General features: G+C 37.1%; 1 protein-coding gene across 2 annotated transcripts; it reads left to right on the top strand.

The window, feature by feature from the left end:
- The first annotated feature begins 8,853 nt into the window (after window positions 1-8,853).
- LOC306854056 (alpha-2,8-sialyltransferase 8F-like) lies at window positions 8,854-21,005 on the top strand. 2 transcript variants are annotated; one of them, XM_079391847.1, is made up of 7 exons: window positions 8,854-9,700; window positions 15,318-15,392; window positions 15,693-15,773; window positions 17,331-17,475; window positions 17,562-17,674; window positions 17,921-18,013; window positions 19,054-21,005. In XM_079391847.1, exons 1-7 carry the CDS (start codon window positions 9,621-9,623, stop codon window positions 19,532-19,534), a joined length of 1,068 nt encoding a protein of 355 aa, XP_079247973.1. In that variant the 5' UTR covers window positions 8,854-9,620; the 3' UTR covers window positions 19,535-21,005. The 2 variants fall into 2 exon arrangements, with proteins under 2 accessions (XP_079247973.1, XP_079247974.1); XM_079391848.1 differs by lacking the exon at window positions 8,854-9,700 and adding an exon at window positions 12,050-14,544 and having other exon boundaries at window positions 14,847-15,392; window positions 19,054-20,272.
- Window positions 21,006-21,342: the final 337 nt, after the last annotated feature.

Genomic DNA, 21,342 nt, shown 5'->3' with positions numbered 1-21,342 from the left:
ATTAGCATTACAAGTTTTTACAGAGGGGATTTTGTAAATGTATTAAACATGTAGTATTAAAAAACACTGCACACAACCAGAAAAATACGCCATATTTTTAGGAATACAGTATTACATAAATCAGGTTAATGTTATTCGAAACCCTTTTAAAAACCTTCAGAATATAGACACGAATATAACTGTAAAGCAAGTGCTACTGAAATGGAGATTTCTGGCTCAGTGCAGATATAGCTCAGAATAACTAAAAATTGACCAGTGCATGAAAAAAAAACAGTTTTGCATGTAGTGTCTTGCCTTCAAAATAAATTTGAAATACCTATAAAATCTTTGAAAATACCCATAGAAGAACTTAAAAATTAAATAATAATAGGACCTACATGGCATAGTAATTTAATACACTGAAATACAATTGCCTATAAGTTTTTAAGTTAATAATTAATGCAATCAAGTCAGCAGAAATAAATATATTAAATAACAATAAAAGTTGTTGTGGTGCTGTCAGTGAAAAAAAATGCAATGTTTATATGTTAGGTTACATTTTATTTTGATGTCCCCTTAGTCTATTGACTATAAGCAACTTTGCAGCTACATGTTAACTAACTTACATTAGAGTATTAGTAGGCCTAGGTTAAGGTTAGGGTAGGTAGAATGTTGACGTACTCAAAGTTGCTTCTAGTCAGTTTGTCTGTTGGGGAACATCAAAATCAATGTGTTAGCATATATTTAGCAGACACACTACTAATACTCCAATGACTGCAAGTTGACATGTAGTTGCAGAGTTACTTAACAACAGCTGTCTAAAGGGTACCATCAAAATAATCAAACTGATATTAAAATAAAAATAGTTCAAAGCAATCTGATCTGATATCTGAACTTATGGCTGTTTGAGAGAAAAAAATATTACTATTATTATTACTATACTTAAAGTAGAATAAAGTAAAGTAGCATAAGAAAGATGGCAAGATATGAGACTTATAATGCATTGTAACTTAAGCGGATGCAACGTCTTCACTGTGTGTTATAAATCATCATACTCTTAAAAGCTATAACCACTAATAAGTAAATATTATAATCCATTAAAACTGTTCTTATGGATATTCATAAGGTGATATAACATATTATAAGGTTTTTATAATGCATTATGCATTCATTATAATGCCTTAAAATACCCTTATAATGTATTATAAATATGGGCTTCATAGAAAGTGTTACCAAAATTAGAAAATGCCATGCAATTACATTACCTGCTTATGGTCTTCGGTATCCATAACCTGGAGAGCAAATGAGTTGTTTGTAGAAAAAAAAAAAAGATATTGTCAGACACAAGATTGTAAGCTGTGTGTGGTACTAAGAAAATGCTGTACAAAAGCCACCAAGAAAATGCACTTTTCACTGCTTGTAATACTTTTTACAAAACAAAACAAACAAAAATTGTACATCACACTTACCTTTTAAGTGTGACGAAAGTCGTCTTTTTTTGACGGATTGCAACACATTCGCCCACTACCTCCACCAGGAGCATGACCCGATACTACAACCCATATGACATTTAACAAACCAATCAAAATCATCTGATGGTTTGTACAGCCCACTTGCAGCTTAAGTCCCACTCATTTGCAGCTGGCTCCGACCTCCGTTTATACCCATCTCAGGAAACCATTTTTTAATGGTTAAAAGTTTATGGTTTGTAATTAAATATTATTAATCATTAAGACATTTTTGTAGCTTCCACTTACATACCAACACATGAGGCCACTTTAACCCTATCAGGGAAGACGTGTCTACATTAACCCGTACTCCTCCGGTGCGTCCCGCAAAACAACGCTGCATTCTGATTCCGTGGAAATCATAGGTGTCATCAGTCCATGCATCTTCTGCACCACGCCGGGGCTGAGGGGGGGGACTCAAGACTGCCTCTGAACCAGATCTGTCGGCCGGAGAGAGCTCTCATTGGAGCAGTAAACGCGCAGGGGATCCAGGCACGTCCTCTCTCAGTGCCGACAAGATTTTTTGTCAGTCGTAATCTGAATTTATAATCTCCTAAACACAACACTTAGTGTTAACATGTTTTACAATGGGCACAATTCGTTAAAAAGAGCAAATGCAAGACTTTTTGGTCTCACCCCCTGGCGCTAGGCATCATTACATAATCCAGTCAAGAACAGAACACAAAGCAGAACAGACAGCAATCTCCTGTAATGTTTTGTCAGAACAGTGTTAGATTTCACACAGACTGGGTTTACAAATTGAGAAATGTCTAAAAATGTACCTACCATTTCATCATTTTTGTGCTGACCTCGATCTCTTTGACATGCCCAGTACCAGATTTAATGTGTTATCTACTTGTTGTAAAGAAAACTTCAGAGAAACCAGTTCCTCATAATAACCAGGCTTGTGAGATCATGTCCTGTGTCATCCTCAGGTATCCTCACGATTAGTTAATTAACTAACCTTAACAAATGGAACTTTATTTTAAACTGTAACCAGGTTATTATTTATTTATGTAACCAGGTTATCACAGATATTATATTATATAACATTTTAGACAAAGTATAGTCTTTGTCTGACATTTTCTGTCGAGTCTAAGGCATTGTTTGTCATGCACCTCTGAGCTATCTTGACAAACTGTTACTTTCGTAACCACAAATACTTCTTTTTCTATCTTTGCAAACCTAATGAGGGAAAAAAACAGACAGAAGGGAGATAAATGCGGTCTTGGCGAAGATTCTATGAGCAACGTAATTTTGGACACAGTTTTTAATGTTTGTCTCCATCTAGTGGTTCTTTTTATGTTAGATAAACACCACTTTAAAAAAAAAAAAAAAAAAAAAACTTAAAACTTACAATATAGCATCCTGTTTCAACAGACAGAAACATTTGGTATTTCTCCTTAGATTTGGCTTAAATTTCATGAAAATATGAATACACATGGATGTGATACATTTTTGGTGCAAATGGTGTTGTGGGTTTTAAGGGACACAGTTCAGCCAGGCAGTAACATTTCACCATATCAAACATCACCAGTGTCTGTGTGTTTGCATGAGCATCGTGTTGCTTTTCAGTTCCCCATGTTATTCTTAGATTACCTTTATATTTCCTCTTTTACTGTAAACACACAAATACACAAAAATTCATGCTGGAACACTGAAATATGCCTCATAACCAACACTAAAAGTATAACAGTGTCTGCTTATCAGCTGGTTTACCTTCATTCATATTTAGTGTAAAGGCCATTGCACACTGAGTCCGAATTTTTCGTCCGAAATTTTCGCACGTTGAAAAATAAATACGACCTCACGTTTTGTCAATCACGTTTGCACACTGCCTCCGAATTTTTTTTTTGCGTTTTTCGCATCCGTATAAAGCATTTTGAGATGCTTTGAGAAGGTGTTTTGACCATTCAGAGCCACCGTACAAGCGAAAGCCAAAATCCAAAATAGTGTCAGACTAATGAATACACTTCGTCTTGCAGCACAGCGCACTTTATGACAAACAAATTGCGGAATACAGAATATAAAGAACTGCTGTAGCCTATTTTTTATGCCTGGCGCGCACCTTTCCGATGCCGCAGTTCGGTGTGTGTGTGTGTGTGTGTGTGTGTCCATACCTCAGACAGTCTCTGTTCAGGATAAATTGGTGCTCTTCATTGATGCTCTTCTTTTTATTATGTGGATTCAGTATCGCTAGCAAAGTATCAAACTGAGGCATTGACATCCTGAAATAAACTTTGAATCTCTCGAGATAATCCCGCAGCTCTTTGATAAGGAGGTGGAACCTTCCTCTCTGCACAATCTAAGGATTGGATGGACCCAGTATTTTCTTTTTCTTTTTTTAAAAAGAGAGAGGACAACAAAATCATCCTCACTACATAAAGACATTTTGTATAGTTTTGCGATTTTTTTCGCAACGGATTAATTAAAACGCATCGGACTCAGTGTGCAAGGTCTCTGTGCGTGACGAATTTTTAAGATTGCGAATGCAAAAAAACGCATGCGAAAATTTCGGACTCAGTGTGCAGAGACCTTAAGAGTCATATTTGTCTGACCGAGTTCATTTCTGCTGACGCATGCACACTGGAGAAATGATTCTGGTAAAGTCCTCAACAGTCATTGTGAAGGTGCTTTTTACAGTGACGTGAGCGTCTGATGCTCTGACCATGTTCAAATCAGTGAATATCAGGCAAAGGCACTCCCTGACTGACACACACTAGTGAGCAGATCCCATTGCAGAGAGCATTCAGTATCTGAGGATGAGCTGGAAGATACACAATCATGAAACATTATCAGCACAAGATGTGAAATGTAACGCCACTCAGTGAACCTTCAAAGTCATGGTATCACTGTCACTTTTTTCCAAAATGTAGCTTCACATGTGAGCTGAGTCCCTTCCAGGTTACTTTCGGATCACTACCGAGGCAAAGATCTTGACGTTTGCAAGTTATAAAAGCCTGCTTTCCAGCTACAAGTACCTCAGTGTTTAGACTGATGTTCAGTTTTACTAAAAAAAAAAAAGAGAGCAAACTGTTATTTACCTGAATGCAGACATTCACTTACATTGCAACATGACAACTAAATTGGATACTTATTTTACCGAGGAATTTACCAATTAATTCATTTAAAATCCTACAATGTGATTTCCTGCATTCTTTCCCCCAATTCTGTCTCTCATAGTTGTAGTGTACCTATGATGAAAATTACAGGCCTCTCTCATCTTTTTAAGTGGGAGAACTTGCACAATTGGTGGCTGACTAAATACTTTTTTGCTCAACTGTATATCTTTTTTTTCCCTTCTAAATATCTAAACATGTATTTAGCTTAAATATTTGTTGTTAAGTGTATACAAAGTTGTCATGCCTGTTGTTGAATTTTATAACATATATTTCACCAAACCTAAAAGACTGAAAATTAGGTTTAGCATAAGTCTACATTTCAGCTGTTAGCCTGAAAATGCAAGTGAACTGAGATTTCATTACTGAGATAATCTACAGAATGTGAAACAAGTTCACGGTTACATTAGAGTTTTGGATTCTAGTTTATGTTGAATATCGTTTGTTACGGTTCTGCATGTTTAACACCTCATTATGAAGACATGAACTGTATAAATAAATGTATAAAAGTTTTCACTGTAGTAGGCCGACTCTGAAAGCAGACCAAACAAATTAGCTGGAGACTTATAGCAATATGAAAATTGTTGTGTTTTTATCTTTCTATGATTTGTTTGTGTTGTTCTGAACCTCGGTTTTCATTTTTAACATCACAATTCGTATTATATTATCATGTGTGATTGTAAACGTTTTGTGCGTGAGTGTCTTGTTTTTTTTATTTATTTTTTGCAAACAGTACTGCTGTAACGTTATTTTAAAGAAATTAAAGAATAAAACTAAAGTTTAATTTAAAGACAATAGACAGCGTGACTTTTTAAACATGTTTAAAACTGTAGGTGTAATTATTTTACTGAGAAGTTTTATGTGAAATGTATATTTGTTATTTTTACAGTACACATATATCTACAGGCTAGATTAAAATGAAAACATTTCTTAAATAACAACAAAAAGGTAAACACAACATATACAATTTTGTTCGTATTAAAAATTTAGCATACTCAGATTTGTGTGTGTGTGTGGCTCAGGTATACTCTACGTTATTTTTTTTTGTCCCCATGAGGAAACAAGCTTATAAATGATACAGAAATTTTTCTAATGATACAGTTTTCTGAAAATCTTAAAACGCACAAAGTTTTCTGTAAGGGGTAGGTTTATGTGTAAGGTCGGTGTAGGGTGATGGAAAATACAGTTTGTACAGTATAAAAACCATTACGTGTGTGTTCATTGTCTAAAGCAGGGCTTATTTAAAATGTTTATTTGTTTGTCTTGTCATATCATGTTATGTACTTTGATTTCTTTTAAACGATATTGTTCAGCAAAATGGTTAACCATTGTTGTTTTATTGTGCTTTATAAATAAAATGAACTGAACTGGACTAAAGCATGATTCTGTGCACATCTATATGAGGTGGATGCTGTAAAGCCATTAACACAAGCACATAGAGGATATCCGCTGTCAGTTAGACACCTTCAGTGTTCGAAGGAAATGGTTAGGTTGGGCTGGTCTGAGAAGTTCTTGGTTGGAATAATTTTTCTAAGTTTATCTATTCAACCTACAGATTAGGTTGTTCCGATCCTACAGACATGTTAGCATACACACATAGAGATGATAAAGAAAAACATGCCCGGATATAGCACCTTTTTCAGATGCATAGAAATATGGTCTTGGTGAATCCTTTAATTCTATGTTTCAGTTTTTAGGTGCTTTATTGGCACAAGTAATATTTGTACATTTGTATTGCCAGAGCATTTCAGTATTGTTGCAAACAATCAAAACAGCGATATCTTAGCTAACGACATTTAGCCTATAGATCAAGCAGAACTGAACCGTTTAGTGGTTTCACACGTGTCTGGATGTCTTCATCCCCCCCAAAACAAAGAACCATCTCCGCTAACAAACATATTAAAACATTATATCGGACACCGACTACATCACGGTTGGAAACAGATTGGGGAGAAGCTTTGGGCTCTGATGTCTAGACACCAATCCACCAAAGGTGTTGACCTAAAACACAAACATGGAAGCCAGATGCCCCAGACAGCCTCCTTATTCAGAGGAGGTTGTAGACGTTGCCAGTAGGGACAAATTGGTGACTATGCATTAACATATACCGTATAGATCAAACAAACCCGACATCTCCAGACTGGAAGCTAGCTACAGCTCAGGAAGGAACCCCATAAAAACGCCATGGCACAGGTGAGAGATAAAAACATCATAAATCCTTTCATAAATCCATCAAATGTCAAATCTAACATCTGTTTTGATCTTTTGATTTACACACCCTACTGTCATGTCAGTCAGGGGTGACAGGACCCTGTGACGTGACAGTCAGGGGGACAGAGAGGGTCACATAGCCATAAATCAGGTCATAAAATCTACCCATGTACACATCTGACATATGATAACCTGTCAATCAACGCTGGCATAAATCATCATTTTGGACACAAGGTATAGGATAGAACTACTCACATAATAGAAACATCATTTGGAATCACAATTAGGATTGCTCAGTATTTTTACTGTGATGCAACAGGTTTTTACCGGGCTATTTATCAGTGACTTGTTTTAAAGTGATGGATTTTGACTTTGGGAAGTTGTGGCCTAATGGTTAGAGAGTCGGACTCGTAATCCAAAGGTTGTGGGTTCGAGTCTCCGGCCGGCAGGGATTGTAGGTGGGGGGGGTGAATGTCCAGCGCTCTCTCCACCCTCAATACCACGACTGAGGTGCCCGTGAGCAAGACACCGAACCCCCAACTGCTCCCCGGGCGCCGCAGCATAAATGGCTGCCCACTGCTCCGGGTGTGTGTTCACAGTGTGTGTGTGTGTTCACTGCTGTGTGTGTGCACGTTGGATGGGTTAAATGCAGAGCACGAATTCCGAGTATGGGTCACCATACTTGGCAGTATGTCACTTCACTATTTTCTGTGGTCTCAGTGTGGTAAACAGTAGCCACACTTTTTATACACTCTTAGATGAAGTTTGTCACATTGTCACACTGCTCAAAATATCAACTACTCAACATCAGTAAAATATAATTCAGTACAATAATCGTGCTGTACAGTAATTTCTGTTTTCTTTAACATTTTACCATCAATCAGGATCACATGAAGACAACAAAGGAAATGTCTCACAGTGAGTCATGAGCTTTTCCTCCAGCTCACGCATACAAGAAGTTTCTTTATTCATTCTCAATTCTTAATCAAGACATATTCATCTATTTTTTCAGCATGATTGCTTTAAAATCCATATGTGTGACCCTGGACCACAAAACCAGTCATAAGTGTCAAATTGTCAAAATTGAGATGTATACATAATCTGAAAGCTGAATAAATAAGCTTTCCATTGATGTTTGGTTTTGTTAGGATAGGACAATATTTGACTGAGATACAACTATTTGAAAATCTGGAATCTGATGGTGCAGAAAGAAAGAAAATTGCCTTTGAAATTGTCCAAATTAAGTTGTTAGCAATGTATATTAGTAATCAAAAATGAAGTTTTGCAGTAGGAAATTTACTAAATATCTTCATGGAATATGATCTTTACTCAATATCCTAATGATTTTTGGTATAAAAGAAAAATCAATCATTTTGACCCATACAATGTATTGTTGGCTATTGCTACAAATATACCCCAGAGACTTGAGACTGGTTTTGTGCTCCAGGGTCACTGCCATTTATGACATCCATACATATGACTTCCATGAAGGTCCTGTGTTTTTGTGTATAAGAACATTGATCCGATGGAAATTTTTCATCATTTAGCATCATAATTTACTCACCATGTCTTTCCAAACCTGTATGACTTTTTTTTTATAGTCTGAATATAATTTCACATAAAGGTAGTCAATGACTTGCATAGTATGGAAAAAAAGTTCCTCAAAATATCTTCTTTTGTGTTCCACAGAAGACAGAAAGTCACAAAGGTTTGGAATGAGAAAGGTGAGTAAATGAATGGGTAAACTATCCCTTTATGTATCTAGTGTGCAATGCACAGTTTCATTCACTACTAGCACCACTGACTTGTTCCCTTCCTCAAACTCTCAGAAGAAAGTGAGGTAGCTGGGGGGGGGGGTCACATCACACGAGCATTTGATTGGCCGCTGCCCTTTGCATTCTTTGACCATCATTGGCTAAAATAAAGGGGGAAAACCCTTCTCTAGTGCACACAACCCTTCCTCCCAGTCACGAGGTGCTGTCATGGGCTAATTCTGTACTTGTCACTCGTATTACCCTGAGAGAGAATGAGAGAGTGTGTGTGAGAGTGAGACACGGGGAGGGAGGAGCAAGCAAGTTGTGCCCACGGTGAGCGAGAGGGGGAGGTAGTTGAGAATGCAGAAGAAGCAACAGCTTGAGATTTCTAGGAAAGTCTGAGCAGCTCCTACAAGACAAGGAAGTACAGAGAGAAGGATGAGGTGGAGAAGCATGGAAAAATAACAAAGATGCCTTAAAGGAACATAGCGGCCAAGAAAGGAGCGGATGAATTTTGTTCTTTAGCGAGACATGAGAAGAAAGTGGGCTGATAGATTAAGAGAAGAGCAAAGCAGCAGAGAAGTGATGAAAAGCCAGGCCTGTCAGTAGTCACCTTTATCTATTTATATAGTGCTTTTAACAATACAGATTCTGTCAAAGCACTTAACAGTATCAAATTGGAGGATAGAGTGTCAGTAATGTATTATAATAAGATTAAACACTCAATCTTCAGTTAAAGGCATTTCTAGCTCAGTTTAGTTTAAATAGTATCTGCGATAATTGCTAGAAATTAAGTGTAGAGAAAAGAGATGGAAAAAGAAAGCAAGAGTTAAGAGGAGGGAGGGAGGGTGAGGAGATTAACAGTCTGAGAGAAAGAGTAAAGAAAAGAGTGCAGTCGTCAAGAAACAGACTCAGGGATAAAATAAGGAGGAAGGCAGAACACAAGAGGAAGTCTTTGGCAGCGAGAGCATCCGCATCTAAATGAGAGTTTATGAGAGCACATGCATGTCAGAGGCTATGTGTGCGCCAAAGCTTGTGCGTGAGAGTGGATGCGCGTTATGAGGACTCTTATGCTCTGGCTCCTTTCTATCATCCTTCTGTGTTCCTTCTGGATATTTCTCTCCAACAAGTGAGTATATCAGTTTCAGTCTGTGTGTGTATCTTATCTGTCCTTCTGTTTGGAGAGTGAACTTTAAAAGACCTGAGTGTTACAGCACATCGAGACACCAAGACTGAAATGAAGTCTTTTTCGGTCAAGATAGTTACCAATAATTGTTTTGTAAGCAAAGACTATTTTAATCTTTGTACTGTCAGACACATGCAGAAATTTGATTCTGAAGGGATTTTCATGAAAGCAAAGCAATACGATACTTTTGGAAAAATAGTTCAATGTTTTAGAATGCTGGAAAGGTCTTAAAGTTGGACTTTAGATGTTTGTTGTTTACCCTGTTTCAGTAAAGTTTTGTATCACATTTCACATTAGTAAATAATTGAACGTTTCTTTTGCTTGTCTGAACATAGACCTATAAAATTCAAATTCAAAAGTCACTTGATCATTAACTTTAGCTGTTCAAAAGATTCTTTCAGAGACATCCCTCTCTCTATGTAGGCCTATGTATATACAGACAAAAAATATTTACCAAGATATTGCATATACAGTGTATCAGTAATATTTTTGCATATGTGATGGATCAGTGAGAATTTTATTTAAACCAAATGTATCGTTGTGCTATAATAATGAATAATTTAGTTCCCATTTTAAACATCAACTGACCTTTAAAAATAAATAAAACAAGACATTTTGAATATTTAATAAATGAAAAGAACATTTAACTCAATGAACAAGTAAATCGTGATATATAGGCTATATAGTTGTGCATTTCATGTGACAGAACATTTACTGACTGAAACATAATCAATTCTATTATGAATAACAACCATCTTCAAATTAACCAAGATAATTAAATGAACAACTAAATGGCATCTATTACACGGCTCTCTATAAAACATAATAATGATTGGTCAGTCACAGTATTTAGTAGTCAAGATACATTCACTGCCGCTCATGGCAATGCTGTAACTCTTGTTTTATACAAAAACAACTGGCAAAATTTTGCGTTTCATTTATTAATTGCAATGATATGCAGTATTAATATTAATAATATTAATTTAATATTGTTGCATCCTGCCAAGGTTTATTTTTGGATAATAACCGGTTGATTGCAAATTATCTCTTACATAACACTTAATAAACAGTGTATTTTCTCCAAATATTCCTGTATATGCATAATATACTGCAACTGCATGGGAATGAAAAGAAAATTAACTTAAACATTAATGCATATCAGTGCAGAAATTTAAATTTGGCAGGATGATCTTTCTCAATTTATTTTATACATTTGTTTTCTCAATCTTTCAATTGTAACACATTGGGTGCTATCACAGTCATCACAATCGATTATTAAATTCCATAATAAATGTTATTTGTTTACATTCTCGCTCTCAAGTCAGCTGGAACACAATAAGTGCATTGAACGGCCGATGAGCATGGTTTGCGTTAAGCTAGGGCATTCTGAATCTTGACATGTTAATGATTTGAAAATACTGTGAGAAGATGGATCAGGTAAAAATAGTTCTTCAAAGTAACATTTTTAGGTTACTGAAAATACTGGGTATTATTTTGTCAGTCAAACTGACGTTACATTTTGAAATGTGGTTTCTAGTGTAATATTATATTGTGTGTCTATTTCATAGGCAGTTATTTAACATGCTTTAAAACTTGCTTTACATTGCTTGAGGAAATATATAAATGATTATCCATGGCGTTACTGAGGGTAATGTTGGGCTTTTTTTCTGTCATGGCTGTGACCTTTCCCTTATTATGTGCTGTTACATTGGCAACAGCAGCTTTTAATCACAACAAGGAATGTGGGAGATTAAACTCGCTGAGAATTTCACGGCTGCACAGAATCACTGGGTGTCCACCATAGGTAATGTCAATTAGGCTTCTGTTATGTAGATGCTAAATTACAGGAAACAAACTTAAGTCTTTAATTTTTACTTGAAGATAAGTATAATAAAAGTGTATTTTGGTGAATCGCCTCTGTAATGTTATAATGCTAAATAGCTACATAGGCCTCATGAAGAGTAAACTTACAAACTTTACAAGGTCAAAGGCCACCTGTGGCAGTTAACATCTCACAGTAGTTTTTCAGTAGAATGAAGGTAATTTTAAGATTCTGTTCAACAAGGATGTTTAGATATATTGAAGTTTAGACGTGAGGTTTAGAAATGTAAAATTAAATACTTCAAACTAATTAATAAAATACTACATTTACACCACAGGATCACTCTCAGCTCTATTCAACCACGCTTGAGGGTTCAACTCAAAGACGTCTGGCTCTATTTTGCAAACAGAGTGCAAGGGAGGCAGAAAGTGATATGTATGATATCAGTGTTTCCTGTGGATTTTTTTCAGTTGTGGCGGCAGGACAGTCTCCTGTGGATCACGTCTTCTTCCCCTGGTGGTGAAAGTGAAAAAACGTGACATACGGCCAAGTATGGTGACCCATACTCGGAATTTATGCTCTGCATTTATCCCATCCAAAGTGCACACACACAGCAGTGAACGAACGAACAAACACACTCACTCACTCACTCACTCACTCACACACACACATTTATGCTGCGGCGCCCGGGGAGCAGTTGGGGGTTCGGTGTCTTGCTCAAGGGCACCTCAGTCGTGGTATTGAGGGTGGAGAGAGCGCTGTACATTCACTCCTCCCACCTACAATCCCTGCCGGCCCAAGACTCGAACCCGCAACCTTTGGATTACGATTCCGAATCGCTAACCATTAGGCCACGACTTCCCACGACATCTCCACTAATTACTCCACTATTTAACCGACTGTAAATGATGTGAGCGGCGTCACTATGAAGTCAATGAAAAGCTGCAGCCGTGGCGGGGATGATTTTTAGTGCCCACGGCAGAATGAATGTAGCGGAAACACTGTGATATGGTGTAACAGCACGTAAGGACAGAAAGTGAAAACTAAGGGAGAAAAATGTAGTGAGACTGAGACAGATTGTCTGCAGCACACAAAATATTAGTGCTCTCTCACAGTCTGTCAAGTTCAAGGACACGGGAACTAACTGTTGTTAATGCTCTCCTGATAAAGCCAATAATTACTGGTTAAACCTCCCCACCCAAGAATCATGTGCACTAATGTACATTTGTAATGTATTTGGCCGTTTACATGCAATAAGGCACAAAATATAACTTGTGCCGAAATTCAAGTCCTGCTCTGCCTGCTCCACTAATTAACTGTACATTCACTCCCCCCACCTACAATCCCTGCCGGCCCAAGACTCAAACCCGCAATCTTTGGATTACGATTCCGAATCTCTAACCATTAGGCCACGACTTCCCACGACATCCCCACTAATTAACCGACTGTAAATGATGTGAGCGGAGTCACTATGAAGTCACTGAAAAGCTGCAGCCGTGGCGGGGATGATTTTTAGTGCCCACGGCAGAATGAATGTAGCGGAAACACTGTGATATGGTGTAACAGAACGTAAGGGAGGGACATAGGGAGATAAAGGGAGAAAAATGTAGTGTGACAGAGACAGATTGTCTGCAGTACCCAAAATATTAGTGCTCTCTCACAGTCTGTCAAGTTCAAGGACACGGGAACTAACTGTTGTTAATGCTCTCCTGATAAAGCCAATAGTTACTGATATTTTAACTGCCGTTATGTGAGCTGCAAGCATGGCCGTAGCCAGGCTTTGATAATGAGTGAAGTCTGAGGTGGGGTTAAAAACTGTGCTAAAATAACCCCTACAAGTCAAGTCAAGTCACCTTTATTTAAATAGAGCTTTTAACAATACACATTGTGTCAAAGCAGCTTACAGTATCAAATAGGAAAATAGTGTGTCAATGGCAAAAGGACAATAGTAAACCCTAAATTTTCAGTTAAAGGCAGTTCATCATTGAAATCAGAGATGTCATTGTCCAGCTCAGTTCAGTTTAAATAGTGTCTTTGCAATCAAGTCAACGATAACACTGGAAATTAGGTTTCCCCAACTAAGCAAGCCAGTGGCGACAGCGGCAAGGAACCAAAACTCCATCAGTGACAGAATGGAGAAAAAAAACCTTGGGAGAAACCAGGCTCAGTCGGGGGCCAGTTCTCCTCTGGCCAGACGAACCAGCAGTTTCGTCCATGCTGCAGCAAAGTTAGATTGTGCAGAGGACTTATGTGGTTCCCGTGGTCTTGTCCTCGATGTTAAGGATTTATTTAGGTTCTGATAACTAGTTATTTAAGAATTAATTACTCAGAGACTGATTTAAAAGTTTAACGAATCACCAATACAATGGCTTCGTTTTATTCAAAAGATACAGTAACTCATAAGCAAATAACAAACGAGATGTCTTCACCACGCAACTTGCTGGCCACGTCCATCGCTGCCTTCAGCCTTTTATAGTCTTTCATCCACCCACGTTATTTCTGCACGTATTGTCGGTCTCCCCCGCTGTCTGGGTTGGTTTTAGTTCCTCAATCTGGCTGAGACCTTTCACCCAGATACTAGTTTAAAGATTCTTGTTTTCTCATCAACTTCAGAACCTCGTTTAGCTTAACACAGATCTTTTGATCTTCCAGCTCTGTCTTTGGCCCTTTTGCGTCGTTCCTCTTTTTGTCTCTTCTCGTCTTCCTTACTCTGGTAACGTCGCAGCCCCTGGTCTAAAAGACCATGAAAATCAATTTCTATTTTTTCTGATTGTCTTGTTTGATTAGTTGCTGGGGATTGATTAGAAAATAACCAAATCCAACAATATAGATGTTTGTGAAAGATGTTTTCTCTGTTTTGGAGGGATAAACATTGTTAAATCATACCATATTTATTGCATCAAAATTTGTTAATACTTTACTATAGGTTAGGGGTGGATAATTTGATAAGTTGTTTATTATTCATGCAACAATACATAGGCTATTATTGTTATAGTTTTTGTAACCATTGCTATATGATAACTTTGTCTAGTGCTCTTATGTTTTTAGAATGTTTTTATGAAAATTTAACTACTAAACTTAATGAAATATTATAAACTTCTTCATGGCTAGTGTTTGCGTATTTTATTTAATTCTGCAACCTACTTGTTCTAGATCTGTGTATTAGCGTTAAATGCTACTGTTTTTGATAGCGTTGATAACGTTTCTGACAGATAATATCTTGATGTTTTTTTTGTGTTTTCCTTACCAAATGTGTTATCCTATCAGCAACCCGCCTGTGGTCCTTTTTGATTACTGTATGTTTAAGTGCCGATGATGCAGTGTTGCCAGATATTACTATGAAAACAAATAAAAAACAACAAAATAAATAGATAAAAATAAACCATATTTAGTTCAAATCTTTTGTAAATAAGATAAGAAAAAGATATAGCTAACCCTTAACTTAAACTTTCCACTTTATAAACTTACTGAAGTGTCAAATTAAGTAGATAAGACAAGTCCAAAGACGTTTATCTGGCTACACGGTGGAGGATGTGCCAGCGCTCTGCCAGTGTTTCACAGCGATCATTTTCATACCACGGGATGCATTCTAGCAAACTGTCTAAACTTAATTATTTTGAACAGCAAATTAGTCATTCAGAGAACAAATTTTATGTTTTAACATGAAAATATGGCTGCAAGCATGCCTATATGTGAAGGTAACCTAAATGTACACTTTAAATCTCTTTCTGTCTACAGTAATGTTATCCCTCACCCTTCATCTAGGATTCCTCAAAAAAGCTCAGAAACACAATCTTGCAAGGGATGCAGCAAGTAAGCTTTCACAGCACATAATGCCTGTTTTTTCTACATAGCAGACACCAAACGTAAATGCCTCCAGATCATTAATGTTTTATACATTTTATTTTCATATTTTCATTTATTAATTTCAGTCATATTAGAATAGAATTATTTCAGGTTTGTGTCTATAAATAAATTTTTCATGTTTACATTTCTGTTATTTCTCATAGAAATTAAACCTGAAATCACTTTATGAATCGCTATCTCATGAAGTATATGTTTGTGAACCACCACAGTATGTCATTTCTGTTTGTATGCTTTTAATTCTTTCAGAGACAATGTATTGATTTCCCAGGCACAGGAGAACTACTCCCACCAATGGAAACCACATGAGGCAAACTTTAAAAGATTCAGGTAAAACAGTAGCCCAGAGCAGACCATGAGATGTTCTCATAAAGGTTAAATCTGTGGCAAAGCTTTCTTGGATAAGAGTAAAAGTATTGTTCTGTTGATTATGGATCACATGAACCAGACAAATGTGTAACAGAAATGCTTACTTAAAGGGGTCATGAACTGAGAAACCAAAATTCCCTTGATTGTTTGATATATAAGGTCTTAGTCTTAGTCAAATTTATTATCCCCGAAGGGCAATTTGTTTCACAGCCAGCAGTAAACCATATGAAACAATGACAAGCACCACAACATACAAACAAAAACAATGAGGTCATTGTACTATAAAAACATCCGGTAAGTTTCAAAGCTCAAAACTTTCTCATTAGTCTAAAAAACGCTTATATTGAAGCCAATATGCCAAATCGACAGCTTGTGGAATGTGCCACCATTATGTAATAGTGTAGTAAACTCCGCCTCCACAGAAGAATATCAACGCCTGCTTCTACATCACTGCTTTAGCCCCGCCCACTGATTCACACATGTATTGAAAATAACAGAGGCAAACGCAGGTCTATGCAGAAAACAAATGATAAAGATGTTCTGAAAACAACAAGACGCAGTGCCAAGTTGTGGAAAAACAGTCTTTGCATTCCCTTCCCTCTAATCCCAATGTTAGAAAAGAGTGAAGTAACTTTATTTTTAATAAAGTTCCAGACCGCGTCACTAAGTACTTGGTCTTTTGTTCATTTCACTTTTTACCACGGATTTGTTTACAAACAAGGCTGCAGTTGACGTGGGATTTTCAGAAAGATTGAAATTAAAAGACGATGCTGTGCTAACTATATTGGATTCTACAGTAATGTCACAACTATTTCTTTTTCTGTTATTACAGATTGTTTTATATGTATTGAGTATTTATGCGTTTTTGACCTAAATCAGTGGTTCTCAAACCTGTCCTGGAGTACCCCCCAGCCCTGCACATTTTGTATGTCTCCCTCATCTATCACACGTCATCAGCTTTAGTGGAGACTTCAAGACCTGAAGTGGGTGTGTCAGATATAGGGAGACAAAATGCGACAAAATGTGCAGGGCTGGGGGTACTACATGGAGAGGTTTGATAACCACTGACCTAAATCACAGCAGCGTTCATCTGTGAAGGACGTTGGCTGTCAAACAACACAACTATTAGCCAATCATAGCAGTGGGCGTTTACTTCAGAGTCTACAATCCACTACGCCTATTCAAACAGAGCGTTCAGATGAAGGGGGTTAAAAACAGGACAGAAAATAGCCTATAATCTTTAAATTATTGATGTTTTTGATGTAAATACCTTGATAACATTATAAGCGGACCTCAGAGAACAGTACAAAATAAAAACGGAGGCAGTTCATGACCCTTTAAAGACAGTTCACCCAAAAATTAAAACCATTTGAAGTTAGAGTTTATGTCTGTATTACACAAAAACACATTGGGATTTTCTGGTCTATAAACTATAAAAATATAAAGGCTTCTTTTTGTCTATTTATTAGATTTTCACATGACTGCAACACATCAGACTGAGCATCTGTTTCCTTCCAGGTCATTACTGAGTAGCAAATGCCATGCTGTGTCAAAGGCTGTGGTCACACAGAATAACACCCCACTGGGGTCAAATGTCATCTATGATGGAGAGAGGAGAAAGCCGCTACAGGTTACACAAGCCCTGTTCAACATCTTAGCTAAGGTAGTGTACCAGCATTAAAACACTGGGTGAATTACTGTATGGTTTCTCTAAATGAATTTGGAGTTACAGTGTGTGTGTGTTTGTAGGAGCAGCCCTTTGGAAATGCAACATGGGAGTCATGTGCCGTGGTGGGGAATGGAGGTGTTTTGGCCAACAGCAGCTGTGGAGAAGAAATTAATTCAGCCCAGTTTGTCATTAGGTATGTATTAGATCAACCCATGTTACCTTTTGGCCAGATTAGAGTCAAACTGATCAGAATATAAATTCACATTATATCATTCCTATAATATTGGTGACATAATAATTATTCATGTTTTTATGCTCCTAAGTGTAGATACAAGACTAAACACTGTATTTGATATAGACCACAGGAAAAAATGGTACCTCTCTCATTTTATTTCAGCAACAATGGCCAAATTAATCTTTGTCTACCCTTGCATTTTAGATGCAACCTTCCGCCATTGGATAACAGATTTGAGAAAGATGTGGGCAACAAAACCAACCTGGTGACTGCAAATCCCAGCATCCTCCATGAGAAGTGAGTCTGTGATTATAGGTTTGGCTTTTAGTGACAAATAAGATGTCATTCTGTTTTGACAAAGAATCAGTTTCTTGCTGCTGTAAATGCAGCAGTGCCTAATACATCGTGAACAGGATGAATGATTATCAGTCCGTGATTTAAACTCACTCGACACTGGACAGATCTGGACAGATGAATTATTGTGATTAAGGCTTAGCGATATATCAGATACTCTTATAAGCCAGTGAATCACAACCTAAAGCTCCAAAAGCCAGTAGTTCAACTAAAGAACAAATGACCCTAAGAGCAGCTTGTTTTAATGAATCGAAAAATGTATAGTGCAAACCTTGTACAATAACCGATATGAGTCGGTTCCTTTTATTTGAATCAAACACATTGAGGTGAATTTAGATTAGTTTTGATACTTTTTGCCATCGAAATTAGTGGCTTACAACTATGAGATCAATGTCGTTATTGATGGTTGTTCATATGACAACGTTTAGCTAAATATACACATTATTCTATTTGCCACATTGAAAGTAGTTTTTCAACAGTTTATAGCAGACAATTTGCTAGGTAACTGCCCACTTTATATTTTTCATACTTTACTTCAGCCTGGACTGGATAACCGATTAGCCTATATTTCCTAAATTTCAAAATCGTATCTAATGATATAAAAGCTACGGAGCCCTTTTAGGGACATTGTGGTGGGAAAAATTTGGGGTGAGTGGGAAAAAAATTTGTGGTGGGAAAACTCTTGCAAAACTTTGCATTCTCTAGCAAAGATATTTGTGTTCTCTCTCAAAACCAGCTGAGTTCGGACTGTTTACTTTACAGCTTGCTTTTCTAAAAAGTCCAAGTCTTCAAAAAGTTTCTGTAAACATACATTTTTAAATGTATTTATTATTAGGTTTATCTTTGGCAATGAAATTGCATTTCTTTTTTCACTGATAGCCTATTTATTCCTTACTAAACCTAAATACTAAACACATTGTTAACAGGACCGAATTACTGCGAGGAATATTCAGGCTTTTCTTTCTCCTCCTCATTTGTTCCAGGTACAGCGGACTGATGGAGCGCCGTCGTCCGTTTGTGGAAAGCCTTCGTCCTTATGGACAAGCCTTATTGCTGTTGCCAGCCTTCTCCTACGGTCACAACACGCCTGTATCCCTGCGTGCCTTTTACACACTGGAGGACTTTGGCAGCAACAGCCCACTGCCCGTTTTCATGAATCCAGATTATTTGACGAGGTTGTCGAAGTTTTGGCGTGAGAGAGGCCTTAACTCGGTTCGTCCCAGCACAGGACTCATCATGGCCAGCTTAGCACTAGAAATCTGTTCAAACATCCATTTGTATGGTTTTTGGCCTTTCAATAAACATCCAAATGACAGTCAGCCGATCACCAACCATTACTATGATGATCGGGCGAGCAAGAAGAACGTGCATTCTATGCCGACCGAATTTGAACATTTATTAAAACTTCACAAGCAAGGTGTGATTCATATACACCTGGGCGAGTGTCAACCCACTCATAGTTAAAGGCCTTGCCTGCAGTGTACTGCACACCCCTAAAGAATGCCTCACAGTTTGATTAAGGACTACAACAGGCCAAATGGATCGGTGTCTGGAAAGACACAACTGTGAATGCGCACTGAATTTATATTGCTATGCACATTTGCTCAAAGCAGCAGCCATGACCATGCACAAAAAAAATCATGTTTTTTTAAGTTACTTTGACAATCTTGCACACAAAAATAGCTGAAAACGAATGTAATTATTTTAGCCTTGACATACTGTGAAATAATTTAATTTAGAAAATGACACCCCTAAACACTCCTTAAGCAGACTTGCCTTAGTTAGCTTTTAACGCGCTTGCTGTTGGTGCTCTTCCAGCTCGATTGCATTCATCACAAGTGCTAGTCTGTCCTCTTTAGCAGTTGTTAGCAGTGAATGTGAATTTGATCTCAGGTGTGCAGAAACAGCTGTAATAGCAGCACTGGATTAGAACTCTAGATCTTGAATCCAGGACTCAGATCTCAGCTAGGAGATCACAGAAATGTCTGGATGATTGGAAACATGACACATTTACACTGAGAAACAATAGGAAGCACGAATGTGGGTTAGAGTAAAAATATGAGAGTTGTAAAAGCAGACAATAGTTGCACAATTTCAATTGTGCCAATTTTGAAAGCCCTATCTGAGCAATATATGACTCTTACAGCAATCACTGTAAAGTAAGTAAAATTTGCTTTGAATTATTAAATATCAATTTGTGCGATTTGTTTTTCTCCTTTACCTTTAAACCTTGAAGGGATTTCACCCAAAAAGAAATTTCGGTCAACATTTACTCACCCTCATATTGGAACATAAAATATATTTTGAAGAATGTTGGTAACCAGTCTATTTTGGTTACCTTTGACTTTCAACATACTTCTTGTTGACTGAAAACACTCCTTGATGCATTTGTGAGTTTAGACATGAGTAAATGACAAAATATAATTTTTTTTTATGTGAACTATTCCTTTAAATCATCTGCAGAATTATTAGACTTTTTTCCGGTTTTAATTTGCTTCTCTCAAAACAAGGTAAACTCATGCGGACTCTTTCCATTTGAAGGGGAACAAACACTGAGGCATTCAGGGATAGACTGATGACAGTGAGTTGGCCAGTAGAAAGGCTTTTGTTCTCATTGGAGCTTGTTATGATAGAACAGCTTGGCAATTTGTGCCTTCTGAAATTCCTCTGCGTGTGAATAAAAGTAGGTGTTGACGGATGGGCCCCTATTACATAAAACTGTACCATCAAACTACAACGGACAAGAAACGAGTGGAAGCCCATTCTTTTGGAAAGGTTTGTACAGATAAAGTCATCGATGAGATGCCTTTGCAGAACACCTATCAACTAATCAAGACTCTCAAACAGCAAGACACAATATACATCTGTGAAATGATAGAGTCACAGTTCAATTCAATGTGTAATGTTGATTCCAAAGAAAGAATTATACACCATGAAAACAAGCAGTTTTGTTAATACTGTTTGCTGTTGATAAATTGACTCATATATATATATATATATATATATATATATATATATATATATATATATATATATATATAATGAATACATGTAAAATGTACACTATGCACAGAAAAATAATTTACCATTTAAAGAAATAGTTAATCTGAAAATGAAAGTTTCTGTTAGACTCACCCTCATTCTTCCAAACCTGTATGAATTTCTTTATTCTGTGGAACACAAAAGAAGAACTGTTGTCTATATAATTGAAATCAAAAGGGTCAACACAACACTGAACCCCATTGACTTTTACTATACGGCCACAACATTTT

This window comes from Barbus barbus (assembly GCF_936440315.1).
Source record: "Barbus barbus genome assembly, chromosome: 3".
Taxonomy (NCBI): domain Eukaryota; kingdom Metazoa; phylum Chordata; class Actinopteri; order Cypriniformes; family Cyprinidae; genus Barbus; species Barbus barbus.
The sequence above is the reverse complement of the archived record's forward strand: the minus strand, read 5'-3'. Positions and strand labels throughout refer to the sequence as shown.

Coding starts and splice junctions, on each gene's coding strand:
- LOC306854056 (XM_079391847.1), top strand. CDS start 9,621: ATGCGCGTTATGAGGACTCTTATGCTCTGGCTCCTTTCTATCATCCTT. Junction 15,393..15,692: donor TCTTGCAAGGGATGCAGCAA/GTAAGCTTTCAC, acceptor TAATTCTTTCAG/AGACAATGTATTGATTTCCC. Junction 17,675..17,920: donor TCAGCCCAGTTTGTCATTAG/GTATGTATTAGA, acceptor CTTGCATTTTAG/ATGCAACCTTCCGCCATTGG.